We start from the raw sequence: 16,725 nt of genomic DNA, 5'->3' as shown, positions 1-16,725 counted from the left end.
AAGGAAGGAAGGAAGGAAGGAAGGAAGGAAGGAAGGAAGGAAGGAAGGAAGGAAGGAAGGAAGGGAGAGAATAATTTCTTCCTCAAAAGAAACATTTAAAACAAATGCCTTTTGTTTTCTCTCCCACAGAAGCACTTGGTTGTTAGTGAGAGGGTCTGCAAAGACCAGATTTTGTTTCCCCAGTAGAAGAACATGAGACACCAGGAGAATTTGTGCACTGATGTAGCATGTTTATTGGGCTCTTAATTTCCATGTTTAGTGTGTGAGTGTGAATGCACATGCGCTGTTCTCACTTCATGGCTTTTACATGCGTGTGGACTCTTTCATTGTCTGCATCCCATGCCACACACCACAGTTTCCCACCATCAGGACTGTGGTTAATTCCAAGCCCACGAGGAAGGACATACCCCGCATGCTGATCACGGATATCAGCGCAGCATTTAGAACTGCTTCCTGTCTTGTCTCAAACTGCATCTTGGACACTATGTAAAAAATAAATCGCTGAATCAGGCATCTTCTTCAGCCTCCTTGAGAAAAAAATAAAGCCTGAGCTATGAATTCCGAGCAATGATTGTCTAACCATGGCCAAAAGGTTCACCCTGAGAATTAGTGATCTGAACCAATGTGCCAAAGGCTAGAAGGTTAGAGTGGCTAAACGTTGGAAGAATGGTAGCAAGACCCCAACAAAACCAACATGCAAGCCACTCACCAGAGTCCTAGAGGTCCCAAGATGTCAAAGCAGGAAGGGATCTTGGATACTGAACCTAAACATCCCACTTTGATAGAGGGAAACTGAGGCTCATAGAGAGCAAATGATTTGCACAAGGTCACACAGATAACAAGTGGCAGAGCCAAAAGTCAGACCAAGCCTCCCCAGTCCTCCATAAGTAGCTGGTCTCCAGAATGCATCACTTCACTGGGTCATTCTCTAAGGACACAGTGTCATAAATGTCTTCAGCCTCGTCAATACTAGATGCATCTGTGGAGTCTTGCTCACTTACCACAATCCCTGCAGAAGAAAGGCTAGAAATAAAGGAATGTACTCGTTTAGCATAAATATCCCTAATGTTGAAGTACGGCAGCTCATTGCATGCCTCGGGCGGCTCATCACTGCCATGGTCCACATCGACATCCTTCTGTTTCTGATAATACTTGGAGAACTTGTTGAAAATGATTGTGATGGGAAGGGCCACCACCAGGATGCCACAGAGGATGCAGGTGCTCCCAAGGAGTTTTCCCGCCAACGTGACAGGGTAGGTGTCTCCATAGCCCACGGTGGTCATGCTAATGGTAGCCCACCACCAGCAGATGGGGATGCTGGTAAGGCCTGACTGAGCATCATCTTTTTCTACAGAGTAGACAAGCACAGAAAATATGGAGATTCCCACTGACAGGAAGAGGAGGAGCAGCCCAACTTCATGATAGCTGTGTCTCAAGGTGGCACCGAGTGACCGCAGCCCAACCGAATGCCGGGCCAGCTTCAGGATGCGAAATATTCTCATGAGCCTCAGGATCTGAACCACCTTGCCCACATTCTCAATATCTTCACTTTCCTCATCTTTGGTGTCCACAGCCAATGTGGCATAGAAGGGGATGATGGAGACAAAGTCAATGATGTTTAGGGGACTCTTCCAGAACTTCTTTTGGCAAGGGGCGGCTAAAAGCCTTATGGCTAACTCACTGGTGAACCAGATGATGCACGTGATTTCCACTGCTTCCAAAACAGGGTTTTCTATCCCGTCCTCAGTCTTCTGGAACTCTGCCATGCTGTGGACACACATCGCTACAATGGATGCCAACACAACGCTTAAGGAGGAGATGGCTATGAGCTTGGCCGACAAACAAGAGGCAGGGTTTTCCATCCTGATCCAGATCTTCTTCCTGAGGTTGCCAAAGCGCATCTTGTCAAACTTCTCCAGCTCTTTCTCAAAGATGGATGACTCTTCAAAGGAAGAGTCTGTACTCGCTTCATTGCTTTTCTGGTCCCAGTCCTTATTGGGATTATCTTCTTTTCGTTCTTGGTACCGGTTACTGCAGCAGGAGTCAATGAAGAGCTCATTGATGCCCCAGTACTCAATCTCCTGGCAGAAGGAGAACACACAGAGCTCTTCCATGACATGGAGCTTGCCCGTATAGTAAAAGTTCAAGACGTAGCGGAACAAGGAAGGGTTTCGGTCAAAGTAATACTCCTTCTCAGCCACACTGTAGTCATCGCAGAGCTCCAGGATGGCTTCTTCCGAGTGGCAGGTGAGTAAGCGCCCCAGTCTGGTGTGAGGGAAGCGGAGGAGGGTGCTCTGGCCAACAGTCTGCCTGAAACCCCCAACATTCAGCTTAACCAGTTCCTCGTCTTGTCCGGGGCTGTGGAAAAACTCACCAAAAACCATGGCGAATGCTGCAGGCTGGCTGCTGACTCGCGAGACTGGCAAGGGAGATGGTGTGGCATCTGGAAGGAGCATGAGATGAGGTTAGGTGGCTCTATCCCGTTAAAGCCCCGACGAAATACTTTTAACCCTCCCTTCTCAGAATGAGGTGACAAATTAAAAACCCAGCAGGAAATGAAACCACAAATACAGGCGCTCCTGTCTGCTAGAGGAAATTAAAACCAGCCTTGGTATTAAGTCACAGGCACATGTTTGAGAACACAGGAACCTAAGCTGGTAACCCCCCACCCCCATCCCCAAACTCCCTTTAGAAAAAAAGCAGACCAGGATATTACTCCCATCCAAACAATTTCCTATTGTTAGACCTGATGATTTTAATTTTTTTAATCTCCAAAATCTTACAAAAGTACCACAGTTTTAGGCAAAGACTTTTAATTTATTTTTTGCATCACTGGGACATAAGAAATCCATTAGCATGAGATATTCTTTCCTGCTGTCTTTTATGAAGACAGAGGTTCTTTTTTTTTTTTTAGGGAGGCAATTGGAGTTAAGTGACTTGCCCAGGGTCACACAGCTAGTAAGTGTCAAGTGTCTGAAGCCGGATTTGAACTCAGGCACTCCTGAATCCAGGGCCAGTGCTCCATCCACTGCACCACCCAGCTGCCCCTAAGACAGAGGTTCTTGAAGGCCATGCCCATAGAGTGCTGTGACCAAGACATAAAGATGACAAGTTTGGACCATTGGAAGGGTGGCCACCAAGGGAGGAATTGTGTCACAAAGAACCTTACACACATACACTATGATAATGAAGCTAGAACATTCATTCCTCCAGAGATAAATCCAGAAAGGTTTCCATGTTTCTTAGGTATAACTCAAATCCTTCCTTGAGTCATGAACTCACAGATGAGCAAAGTTGGAAAGAAGCTAGAATAGAGAATGTGGCATGTTAGAACTGAGAGGAACCTTGTGAAAGACAGAGTCAGAGCTATTCCAGAACTGACAACATAGAACCTGTAACATCCAAGCTTAAAGAGACCTTAGTCATAGAATAGACATGACGGTAAAATGGGACCTTAGAGCATAAGAGCCACACTTAAAACACAGAACATTAGAACCAGAAGTCCTACAACCCAACTCCTATACTTTAGGAAGCTGAAATCAAGCCACCTCAGTTTTCTTTTCTTTTTTTAAATAATAAACATTTTTATTTATAGTTTTGAGTTCCAAATTCCATCCTTCCCTTCCCTCCCTGCTCCTCAAGGCAGCGAGCAATCAGATACACGTTATACATGTACAAGCATGCAAAGCATGACCATATTAGTTATCCTGTATAAGAAAACTTGAATAAAAGGGGGAAAATGAAAGCAAGTGAACAACAGCCGGCTTCAGTCTGTTCCATCAATATCAGTTCTTTCTTTGGAGGTGGAGAGTATGTTACCACCTAAGTTTTCACTTCTCCTTTTCTTTCCCAATAGCCAAGAGAGTTGCCTTCCCTGCCTCTCTCTGCATTTCCAATCCCTGGACACCTCAAAGATGCTGCAAGGCATCTTAGCAATCATTGATTCCTACTCTTTCAAACAGATAAAGGAACGAAGGCACAGAGAGAAATTATTCCCAATTTCCCTGGTCCCACTGCTTTCACAAATCCTTGTCTCACATCCTGCCCTCTAAAAACCTAACAACAGCCATAATCACCATTGTGGCTCATACTTATAAAGCACTTTACGTTATCTCATTTGAGACTCATGATAACCCTATGAGTGGGTGCTATGGTTATCTCCATGTTACAGATGAAGAAACAAGGCTCCCAGGAGTGGACACTTGCCCATCATTCCAGTGCCTGAAGCAGCTAGGAAACTCAGGCTCAGAAGGAAAATGACCTATACAGGATCTCATTGCTAGGACCAGGATCTGAGGAGATTCCAGGCCTTCCTGCTATAGGCTGCCTCCATATAATTTTAGTTTAAAATTACTGGACAGGTCAAACTTTCCTATTGTAGCAAGGGAAAAACTGAGGCCCAGAGAATAATAGTGACCTGCCCAAGAATACATGACGAAGGTGGAGCACAATCTCCAAGGGGATTGATGAGAAAAGCACTTTGTAATCCTTAAGTGGAAGCTGACACCATCTTTCTTATTATCCCCACTCTGACAGTCTCTGGTTCTGATTAGTAGAAAGGGAGCACACAAAGAAGGGAATCTCTTCTCCCTTCATGTTCCTGGGAGCCCCACAACTACCCGTCACGACAGGGATTCCTCTCCTGCAACGGGCAGAAGGGGGTGTGGCTTGCAAATATTATTTTTGGCTCATCCACCTAGAGAGGAAACAGGGACCTATCAGCCTTCCATCCAGCCCTGGACAGGTGCTGTCCACGGTGCTTGTGTCCCAGAGAATGCAGAGCACATACTGTCTGTTGTAGTCGCTAATGGGCTGGTTGACCTTTTCTGGGGACTTTTCTTTTCCTTCTTTGCTTGCTATTTTTAGCTAGGTATCCTCTTCTCCCAGCCAGCAATGGTCCCTAGATGCTAGCCACATTACTCCATGGCTTCAGATCTCCTTGGAAGGGAAATTCCATGTAAATTCACAACAGTTTATATGGCGTTTTAAGATTAACAAAAGGCTCTCCATATTTTTTTCCATTTTATCCTCAAGACAGTCCTTTGTGGTGGGAAATACAGATATTATTATCATCATTTTGCAGATTCACATAATATGGGAGCTTGAAGGGACTCCACTTGCCATTTGAAAGGAATCCCTGCTATCACATACTCACAAGTGGCTGTCCATCCCCACTTTGTGAATTTCCAAGGAAGGGGAGCCCACCACTTTCCCAGGCAGTCCAGCCCACTTGGGGATGGCTCCAATTCTTAGGGAATGTGTAATTTAAGATTCTAAATGTGGGTTCTAATCTGTTCCCCCAGTTTTGGGGGAAACTGACTAAAATCACTGATAAAATGAGGCATTTCCTTGATGAAACAGGAGTTTTCCCTGACCTCTAGCCTCCATAGACTTCTTTGTACCTTCCCCCACTGCTACTGGCCCTGCCCTTTCAGGCCAAGCAGAGCTAACCCAATCCCTCTCCTACATGATAGGCCTTCACATATTCAAAGATAGGTAGCATCTTTCAGTTAGTTGGTCAACAAGCATTTTTAAAATGCCTACTATGTGCCAGGCACTGTGCTAAGCACAGGGAAAAAACAGTCCCTGTTCTTAAGGAGCTCACAATCTAATGGAGGAGACCACAAACAAGAAAGAAATAATCAGCAGAAAGAAGGCACCAGAAGTAAGAGGGGTTTGGGAAAACTTCCCATAGGAGAGATTTTAACTGGAACTTGAAGGAAGTCAGGGAAACCTGAGGAGAGAGAGAGGATGAGAGAGGATGTCCTCCAAGCATGGAGGACAGCCAAAGAAAATGCCCACAGCTGAGATGTGGGGTGTCTTGTTCATGAAATATCCAGGAGACCATTGTCATCGGATCAAAGAGTCTCTGTCCAACAGTAAGGTGTGAGAAACCCAGAGAGGTAGGAAGGGGCTCTGTTGTGAAGGGCTTTGAATGTCAAATTGAACCTTTTGTATTTCCTCCTAAGGGTACTAGGGACCCACTGGAGTTTACTGGCTAGTCTGACATGATCAGACCAGTATTTGAGAAAACCACTGGTGGCTAAACGGAAGGTGGACTAGAGTGGGGAAAAACTTGAGACAGACCCCCCAATAGCTATTACAACAGTCAAGGCATGAGGGAATGAGGGCAGTGTCTGAGGAGAAGAGGGGATGTACGGGAGAGGATTAGGGAGATGCTGCAAGAGTGAAATTGACAAGAGATGTTGCCAAGAAATTGACAGGCCTTGGCACCATATTGGATATGGGGCAGGGAGAGTGAGGATTCCAGGACATCTCCTAGGTTGTGAGCCTGAGAATGGGGGAGTATGGGGCACCCTCTACAGCAATAGTTCTCCAAGCTCAACGTGTCCATTTCCTTCATCCAAACCTCATATGGCCTAGACCCAATCCTGTGATTTACCATCCTGATTAGCTTCCTCTGGACACTCTAACTTATCAGTGCCCTTCTTAAACTACAATATTCAGAACTGAACGAAATACTCCAGCCGAGGCCTGATGGGGGCAAAGGGGAGTGGAACCATCCCCTCCCTATTCCTGGAAGCCATGGCCCCTCTTAACACAGCCCAAGATGGCATTAGCTTACTTGGCTGCCATATCACACTGTTGACTCATCTTTTTTTCTATTTTTTCTGAACAACTAATCTCTATCCAGGCCTCCCCATCTGATATGGATGGAGTTGAGTTTTGTGCCCATGTGCAAAACTTTACATTTCTCCCTATCGAATTTCTTCTTATTAAATTCTCCCTAATGCTCAAGTCTGTCAAAACCACTTTGGATCCTGACTGTCTTAACCCCTTCTCCCAGATGGCAGTCATCTGAAATTTTGATGATCAGACATTTACTCTATGTTTCTCCAAGTCATTCGTTGATTATTAAACATAGGACAAAGCATGGAACCCTGGGGCACTCCACTGGAGACCTCTTTCTTATTGACATGTAGTCATCTACAATATTCTTTGAGTTGGGTCATTGGGCCAGTTCCAAATTACTCCAACTGCATTATCTCCTAGTCCACATCTCTCCATCTTCTCCACAGGAATATTAGGAGATATTTTACCAAAAAGTTTGTTAATATTCTAGTAGGTTCTATTGACAACTTTTCCATAGAAGATGATTCATTTAATAAGCCTTTCTGAAAAGGAAACGAAGTTAGGCTGGCATGACCATCCTTGATGTCCACTGTAATCACCACTGCCATTTTTAGAACTTCACCATCTCTGAATTATACATCCTCATCTGCAATAATTGCCTTTCATGCGTGCTTATTATGTTCCAGGCACTATGTTAAGAGCTAGTGATAAAATACAGGCAAGAAGAAAGATAGTCTCTCCCCTAAAAGATGTTACATTTCAATGGGGAAGACAACATATGAAAAAGAATAGAGGGGGAGAAGGTACCCACAAGTCAGGATGTTGGGGAAGTCCAGAAGTTAGAAGCAAAGAGGAATGAAGGATGGCTGACCTGGGTCCCTCTCCACATGGGGGTTCTGGGAAAGACTTGCCAATAATAGAAGGGCTGCAAGGAAGAGGAATGTTCCAGAGTGAGAAGTCAGCTAAGACATGGAGGTAAAGTCAGGACGATTAAAAGCATCTGGGAAGGAATGAAGGATGACTAGCATGTGTGAGGGGCAATAATGTAAAATCAGCCTCGAAAACTCACTTTGTGGTGAATGAAATTCTGAGAGTGGGGTCTTAACAAAAATAGGAGGAAATGGGTGGATCACAAATTAATAATTAGTTATTAATATAATAGTAGAATATTAATTTATTTCGATCTGGATACAGACTATGAAGAATTTTTAATGTCCGATGGGAAAGTTTGCATGTTATGGCAGAGGTACCAGGAAGCTACCAAAACTTCTTGAGCAGGAGGGGATAAGCATTTATTAAGCACCTACTATGTGCCAGGATCCATGCCAAATGTTTTACAAAGATCATCTCATTTGAGGATTTGAGCAAGGCAGTGATGTGGTCAGCTTTATACTTTAGGGCAATTTTTTGACAGTCATGTAGAAGATGGAGAAGGCAGACCCTGGTGGCAGGGAAGCAATTAGGAAGCTTGCAACAATCCCAAGGAAACTGAGGCCAACAAAGGCTAAGTAATCCTGAGGCAGGATTCAAACCCAAGTCTTCCCAAGAAACTTTTAGCGCTTTCTCCACTGCTCCACCTATTTTTGTTTCATTTTAGAGTTGAATAGCTAAGGTTCAGTAAATTTAAGTGGCTTGCCCAGAATCACACATATAGGAAGGGTCAGAATCAAGATTTGAACTCAGGTTTGCCTGAATCTAGGTTCAGCTCTCCGCTGGACCATGCTGCCTCTCCATCTGCCTAGCAAGGGGTGTTTAAATCCCATCTCTGACACTTAAATCAACCAACCAACCAACCAATGAACTACTAAGAATTTATTTAGTACCTGGGTGCCTAGCACCATGCTAGATGTTGGGAAACACAAAGACAAAAATCAATCAGTTCCGGCCCTCTTGAAGATTACATTCTAACTTTGCTCCCACTTCCTAGCTGTGTGACCAACGACAAGTCACTTAACCTGGAGGGGGTCAATCTACATTCTCCTTCTTCAGCTCTGTTAAGTGCAAATCCAGAATGCCTAAAAGCTGCTTATCATACTGCTGAATCAGCCTTGGACACTAAAGAAAATGCTTTCTAAAGCCCAAAGCACTAGAGAAACATGAGCTTTTTATTATGAGCATCAGCAGCTGCCTCCTTCCCCTCCCCTCCCCCTCCCCTCTCCCTCCCACTCCTTTTCCTCCTCCCCTTTCCCCTTCCTCCTTCTCCTCTTCCTCTTTCTCTTCTTCCTCCTCCTCCTCTTCCTCCCCCTCCCCTCCTCTTCCTCTTTCTCTTCTTCCTCCTCTTCCTCTTTCTCTTCCTCCTCCTCCTCTTCCTTCTTCTCCACCCCAGTACCTAGCCTTCTTTACCATTTCTCAGCAGCCAACCTAGAGAAGGCCTTTGTTCCCCCCCCCCCCCCCCCCCCCCCCCCCGCCAACTGAAACAACAGACAGCTCTTACCCGCACTTGAAGGAGGTAACACAGACTCCCCTCATCCTGTCTGGTGGAATTTCCATTGCCGACCTAGCAGTGCAGTACACCTGACTCCACAGGCTCCACTGGGCAGGTGGGAGAGAAGATGCCAGTCCTGAGCATGCACAGATCAAGGAGGCTGAGGGGAAACCCTCCTCACCTGCAGAGGGAACAATCAGAGAAAAAGGTCATTGGCTCTCCAGGCAGGAAACCACAGGCCGGCGGCTGCTCTGTTTCCTTGCTGGCCCTGGTTCTTCTCAATGATGAAAGGAATCCCTGGAGCCCACACACACTAAGACGGGAGGGGGACAACCTCCTGGGGGGCAGCCTTTCCATCAGAATATGGGAGCAGGGGCAGCTAGGTGGCACAGTGGATAGAGCACCAGCCTTGGATTCAGGAGGACCTGAGTTCAAATCCGGCCTCAGATACTTAACACTTACTAGCTGTGTGACCCTAGGCACCTCACCAACTGCCTCACCAGAAAAAAAGAAAGAAAGAAAAGAAGATGGGAGGAAACACAAGAGAGCACACAGGGAGCCCAGCTCCTGGCTGGCCCATCTCAGACTGGTCAGAACTTCTCGAGGCTGCATGAGATGGAGAAAAGGGCTACAGACTGTCTTCATATCCTGTACCAGGCACACAGTAGGCACTTCACAAATGCTTGTTCAGTCAAACTGAAACTGGCTTGCCCAACTTCGGACAAAGAATTAGAGGGCAGTCATCTTCCAACTTATCATATGAGAATTGTCCCCACTACAGAGATGAGGTCAATATGCTTCACAGAGTTCTGAGAAACACCTTGCCCAGAAGCGCACAGCTGATTATGCTTTTACCTTTATATAACCAGCTGCTAGCAAAATGCCTGGCATACAGCAGGTGATGACTAAATGTTGATTGCTCATTTGACTGATTAGCAAGGCTCAGAGCAGGACTTGAACCCAGAGCCCCTAACTTCAGAAAGTGAGTGTTCTTTTCACTCCTTCATTTAAATTAGTTTTTGTGCCTTTAATCATCATGATCACAAACATTTATATACCCTTATAAAGTGCCAGGCCCTACACTAAGCACTTTACAATTATTCTCTCATTTGACCCTCTCAACAATGCTGGGAAGTGGGTGTTTTATGATCCCCATTTTGCAGATAAGAAAACTGAGGCAGAAAGGTGACTTGCCCAAGGTCCCATGGCTAATCAGCATCTGAAGCCAGATTTGACTTCAGGTCATCCTCTCTCCAGCCCCAGGGCTCAGCACCCTGTAGCTGTCCTTTCATTTTCTCAGCTTTCCCAGGGATGGTTTACTCATTCATTCCCCTAGGAGCACATTTCTGCCCATCTGTGTGCCTTAGTTCTATAGGTTAGTGTCTTTGCATTTTCACACCTTTGCCTCCATTAGAAATGGATAGGCTTGGGGCAGCTAGATGGCATAGTGGATAAAGCACTGGCCCTGGATTCAGGAGGACCTGAGTTCAAATCTGGCCTCAGACACTTAACACTTACTAGCTGTGTGACCCTGGGCAAGTCACTTAACCCCAATTGCCTCACGAAAAGGAAAGGAAAGAAAAGAAAAGAAAAAAGAAATGGATAGGCTTGAAAGACTGTGCTCATGCCCAATTCTTCTCCTCTCTTTGAACCCAGAGAAAGGCCCAGTGGGCTCACCTCTGCCAGTGGACTCTGTGAATGTGTTTAGTTTGAATTGAGTAGGAAGAAAATGGAATTGTAGTGACAGATTTTTAAGCCATAAGTAACAGCTTCATGGAATTCTATACCATCTTCTTTTTCTTACCAAAATAGTCGCCTGTGTTGATTATTTGCCAAATTCATCATTAAACGAGCAAAATGTTTCAAATGATACATAAATGCTTCAGCTCAGAAGCAATCAAAGGCAATAGTAAACTTCCCACTATTGATCCAAGAGGTTGAACCACACGTCAGCTGTTTCCAGAGATTTACAGCAGCAAGTGGCCATCCATCCACCCCCCAAATCTCAGATAACAGCAGAGCAGGAAAGTTGGGTCCTGGTTCTCTAGGTGGGAAGGAGGCTGCTTGGGGCCATGTCAGGACAGGGACTAGACCTGGAGAGGCAGACAATGGCAGGGAAAGGAGTCAGGGTCGTCCCCCCCCCTGGAGGGGGACCACGGGGATTCAGAAGATGAGCACTCCACTTCACCTCAGCTCTGCCAGGAGCTCACTCCCTGCCTTGGCCAAGTTCTTTACCCTCTCTCGGGCTCCCCATATGTAAAATACAGTGGAATGTGGGGGCTTGGAGTGAGAAGGACCTAGATTCAAATCTCACCTCTTCCTGAAGATTTCACCCACTCATCAGCTACCACCTCTGAGCAAGCCCTTCCTCATTTCCTGATCTCTGTCTCCATGCCTTATCCCTCTCTGGAGCTGTCCTCCTTTATATGGGGGATAGCTCCACCCAGGTGGGTCCCATCTGCCCCTCAAACTCAACATGGAGTCCAGAAGACACCTCCTTTCACCAAATCCCCAAATTTCTTTGTAATTTCTGTGAGCTTATTACTGATGCCTCCACCATCTCAGTCACCCAAGCTTGGAACCCACCATGGCTAAAGAGGGACATGGGGAGAAGAGAAAAATGACCAGTTGAACAATCCTATCATTTCTACCTCTACAGAGGAGGTAGTGAATGACCTGGTTCCTCCTCACTGCAGGCCCCTCTTGTCTAAAAGCAGTTGCATGGCACAGTGAATAGAGTGCTAGCCCTGGAGTTAGGAAGAGCTGAGTTCCAATCCGACCCAGACACCTACCAGCTGTGTGACCCTAGACAGTCACTTTCTCTCTAACTCAGTTCCCCTACTCTAAAACTGGGATGATAAAAACACCTCCCTCCCAGAGTTATTAGGAGGATCCAATGAGACAATATCTGTAAAACACTCAGCGCAGTGTCTGGCACATAGTAGGTGCTTAAGAAATTCTTGTTTCCTTCCCTCCTCTTTGTTCCTTCTTATTTAAGCCCCTAGACCTGGCTGTGCCAACCAGCTCCTATCATACCCTAAGTTGTTTGAGGGCAGGGACTAGATCATTTTCTCCTTTTTGCCTCCCTGGTGCCTGGCACAGGGTCTTGCACACAGTAGGTTTTATCAAAGGTTTGTTGGGTTGAATTGAATTCAGATCTGTCCTTTATCTCCCCTGTCAATGTCCCATTGAACTTCAGCCACTAGGAGACTCTGGAAAGAACAGCCCATGCCCACCCAGATGCCCTCACCCCACCTTTCTGGCCCCTCATCAAATATCTCACAATTGGTGGAGAAAAATACTGTGATTATTAGTTTATCCAGCAGCAAACTGCTCAGCTACCATTTTGTTCATTATTAAATGACAATAATAGAGTGCCTGGAGCAGACAGAACACACTCTTCTCAGAAGACGCACATACTGGAGAATTCACTAAGACCTGGTCTTCTGGGTGCCTGGCCTCCCTTTATGCACCCACCACATAGGGTCCCTCTGCCACTACTCCCCAATGAGCCTCCCCTGCCCCAAGCCTGGAGCACAATTAGGGGCTGCTTTCAGCATCCCGACCCCCTCCCACACCCCAGTGGACAGGTGTCAATCACTTTCCTCTCTGTATCCTCCCCCCACTTACTCTCCAGCTTGACACACAGCAGGCATCTCATCAGTTTTCCATTTCATTCCTCTAAAAATATCAATGGATCTATTTACCTGCCCAACCATTCTCCCTGTAGGAAAATGTAAGCTCTTTGAGGGCAAGCATTCTTCACTTTCTGACGCAGTATCTTCAGGCCTGGTTCAACCATAAACAAGTCAAACTGATTCAGTTACTTATAACTTAGTGCGAATTTAAGCCACAAACCAACTCTTTGTCCTAAGACTGTTCCACTTTAAGCCTGGTCTCCAAATTGCTTTATAAGGGAGTCGTGGGCTGGGGCTTGGGAGGGGGCAATTTTCTCCAAACTCCCGAATGCCAAAACGCACCTGCTTTCTCTTCTGCACCTACTTCAGAAGCATCTAGGGGACGCCTGACTGCGAGCTCAGGTGACTGCAGATAAGACTGATCCAAATCTTTCATTTTACTAATAAAGAAACTGCCTTTCCTGCCCAGCGACTTCCCCATGTCCCGCCCCCATTATCACATGCTCCTTTTGTTTCTCTCTGCTATGGGTGAGTCGTGGGTGTTCTCCTGGATGGAGTTTAAGCTCCCTAGCACAAGGGCTGCTTCATCTCTGTCTCTGAATTCCCAGGTTCCCCTATCACAGCGTCTTGTACACAGAAGGTACGTAATAAATGCTTATTGGCAGAGGGCTGAAGCACCTCATCCAAGGTCAGACAGCCAATAATTCCCCTCTTTCACTCTGAACTCAAGTCACAGCAATTACACTGCCTGGCTTTGTGACCTTAGCTAACACATGTGAGCCTGTTCCTATCTATGCCATGGGAACTATGGGTCTTGTCCTCCCTCTCTCGCTCCCTCCTTCCCTCCCAGGGTCATGGTGGGGGAAGCATTTTGTAGAACTAAAAAGGCACTGAACTGTGAGTGAGGAGGGAATGAACACCCAACCCACAGCCATTGCCTGGACTCACCTCTGCCACCAGGTTTAATGGGGATGGGAATAGCTTTCTGGAGCCCTCTGTGGCCTAAAGAAGGACCCTCCAGGCAGAGACCAGGGCCCCATGGGGCAGTTGAAAAAGGCACAGAAAGTTACACTTCATTTATGGAGCAATGTCCAGGATGCCCAGTCCCAGGCACTGCATGTGCTACAGCTAAGGATTCAAAGACAGAAAAGAGACAGTCTCTGCCCTCAGAGAGCTTACAGTCCATGAACAAGCTTCTGGGGCCCGAGTCCTGGATAGCCCTACAATCCCAAGATTCAGAGCCAGAAGGAAGTGCAGACACCTTTCCCATTCTGCACTGCCACTTGAGAGGTGAGGAAATGGGCTCAGACTGGGGAAAGGTACCTAATTAACTCAAAGGCACAGATTAAGGCACCGGCCGAACCCAGATCTGAAGCCAGTTTCTCTGCAGTCTAAGCCAGAATATGCCCTGCATTGCCACCCTCTCTTTCCTACACACTCTCTCTCTCTCTCTCTCTCTCTCTCTCTCTCTCTCTCTCTCTCTCTCTCTCTTCAGGTACCACCCTTCCTGAAGGCCAAGAGGCACACTTTGGGGGTTGGCAATGTAATCACCCAGTCAATACATACCAAGCACCAATCAATTTGGAACTCTTGGTCCTGGATTTCCATTAATTGTTCTCTCCCCACCTTCTGAGCCACCATCCAATCAATCAATGTAAACAGGCTTAGCTCCCATGCTCAGCACCCTGCACACACCCCTATCGGGACACATGAAGCATGGAGACAAGCAGCCCCTCCTGAGTCCAAATAAAAAAAAAACCTGAGCAAGGCAGACTTGCCCTGGTAAGTGTTAAAACACTATTATAAGTGCTTCTCCTCCAGACTCTCCACTACTGGATAAAAGTGCAGAAAATCCAAGTAGAAAAATGAAAAGAACAAAGGTGTCAGTAACAGAAGCAAAGGTTCTATTTCTAAATCTGAAAGCAAAAACCAGATGAAAGACTCATTCTTCACTTAAGGATCATCCACCTCTGGGAGGAGATCTGAGCCCAGAGAAAGAGAGGGTGGTCTGTGTGATCTGGGTGATCTGGTGTGCTACACACCACCTGGACAGAAAGAAGAAGCAGATGAGAAACTTAGGGAACAGATGAAGGGGGCATTTTATTATAGTGATGGAGGATCTCAGTATTCCAGATATTTGCCAAATCTCTCTCTAACCACACCCACAGCAGCTAAGGATGTCTTGACTTTCTTTAATAAGTTTATCCTTCAAAACAGATAGTAGAACCCAGAAGGGGAAGCACTCTACTCTGGACCTTATTTTTACCATCAAGGAGAAATTATTGATTGAAAGGGGTGAAAATGATGGAGTCTGGGAAGTGCCCAATCCTTCTAACTTTTCATTGAATTTTTAAAAAAATTATCAAGCATTTAATTTTCCCTCCCACCAGCCTTCCCCCATTTCTTGAATTGATTCTCATTTTTATTGCCCTTCCTCTGTTCCTTTCTGTTTCCCTATTAACTTAGTTATATTCTAAACCAGACTCTCTGTGTATGTGTGTATGTGTGTGTATAAGTATAGTGTGTGAGTGTGTGTGTGTGTGTGTGTGTGTGTGTGTGTGTGAACAGTTAGGATGAGTCTAAGGTCCTAGTGACACCAGCTCCCCAACCCCACCCCTGCCTGGTTTGTATGGATTTCTACTTGAGCACGTGATTATGTGAGATAATAAGTTAACAGGAATTTAAACCCAAGATAAATGAGAACCAAGCTGCCCTCCAAAAGTTTGTCCCCTACCCAGATGAAATACGACCAAAGGTACTGAACGAATGGCAGATGTGATGGCTGAATAAATTCTCACAGACCTTTAAGAGACCTTGAACAATAAGAGAAGAGCTCCCCAAGGTCTCGAGAAAGGTAAATGTCCTATTTTCAAAATACAGAAAGAAAGTAATTTGCTTGATTTCCCATTCTAGAAAAAAATAATAACATTAATATATAAAAGTTGGTTGGTAAATATCGAGAAAAAGAAGCCATTCTAAAGGGCCAGGATGGCTCAGGCAAGAAGAGATCATTCCAGAATAACCTTATCTAATTTTTTTACAGGATTACTAGATTGGTATCGAGGAGAAATGCTGATTCACCTAGATTTTAGAAAGGTTTAACCCAGTCTTCCATGACTGAATCCTTGTAGACATTCAAGAGATATATGAGCCAGCTAGACAATAGTCCAGGTACGTGGATCTGGACCTGCTTAAATGGCCACACCCACAGAGACCACTGAGGTTTGATGTCACCCGGGGAAAGGTCTCCAGGGCCATATCCCAGGGCTCTGTGGTTGGCTCTGGGCTGATTGGCATTTTTAAAGCAACTTGGGCTTGAATAAAAGTATGAAACATGCTTGTCAAGTTAGCTGACATGAAGCTAGGAGGCTGGGGGACAGAATCTAAAAAGGGCTTGATAAAACTTAATGGCAATAACTGTAAAAAACCCTGTACATGAGGTAAAAAAAAATCAATTCCTCAAGTTCAAGATGGAGAACCCATAGCTGGATAATAGTTCATCTGAAAAAGATCTGAGGGTTTTAGTGCACAGCAAGCAAGTATATATAACAGTGGGACAGAGCAGCCAATCAAGCCACCGAGCTGCTTTCAGGAGGCAGAGGGTACAGGACCATGAAGGAGCTGCTGCCAACATCCTCTGTCTGCCAGTAGGGTGGGTTGCCAGCCTCAGGAAGCTACAGATCCCAGTATCCCAGGATCATGTGTTTAGAGCTAGAGGGGACTTTGGGAGTCCAACCCCCATAATTTACAGAGGAGGAAACTGAGACAAACAGGTCAAGTGATTTGACCAGGGTCACATAGCCAGGAAGTGTCTGAAGCAGGATATGAACTCCAAGTCCAGTGCCCTATATACCACACCATGGATTCCCCTTCCAGGGAACCTCATTGGCCACGAGGCGGATCTGTTTAGAGGGATTCTCATTAAGGTACAGGTTGGGACTAGATTCATCTGGGGTTCCTGTCAGTTCTGTGATTTTGTGACCCCTAGTCTATAATAAATATTGGAGAGGGAGGGATGGAAATGCTGGGAAATAAATCGGCAATTTCATCTCTCATGAACATTGATTC

The 16,725-nt window shown here is 45.8% G+C and overlaps 1 protein-coding gene across 2 annotated transcripts in view; it reads right to left on the bottom strand.

The window, feature by feature from the left end:
• Positions 1 to 223: 223 nt before the first annotated feature.
• KCNS3 (potassium voltage-gated channel modifier subfamily S member 3) overlaps positions 224 to 16,725 on the bottom strand; it is a 49,640-nt gene continuing 33,138 nt past the window's right edge. For both annotated transcript variants that reach the window (XM_043986753.1, XM_043986752.1), the window contains 2 exons: positions 9,029 to 9,200; positions 224 to 2,443 (listed from right to left, as the gene is read on the bottom strand). In XM_043986753.1, coding sequence (XP_043842688.1) covers positions 909 to 2,384 — 1,476 coding nt within the window. In that variant the 5' untranslated portion in view covers positions 2,385 to 2,443; positions 9,029 to 9,200 and the 3' untranslated portion in view covers positions 224 to 908. The remainder of the gene's footprint in view (positions 2,444 to 9,028; positions 9,201 to 16,725) is intronic.

The sequence above is a fragment of the Dromiciops gliroides genome, chromosome 2, assembly GCF_019393635.1.
Source record: "Dromiciops gliroides isolate mDroGli1 chromosome 2, mDroGli1.pri, whole genome shotgun sequence".
Classification (NCBI taxonomy): Eukaryota; Metazoa; Chordata; class Mammalia; order Microbiotheria; family Microbiotheriidae; genus Dromiciops; species Dromiciops gliroides.
Note: the sequence above shows the minus strand (reverse complement) of the source record. Positions and strands in the feature narration are given on the sequence as shown.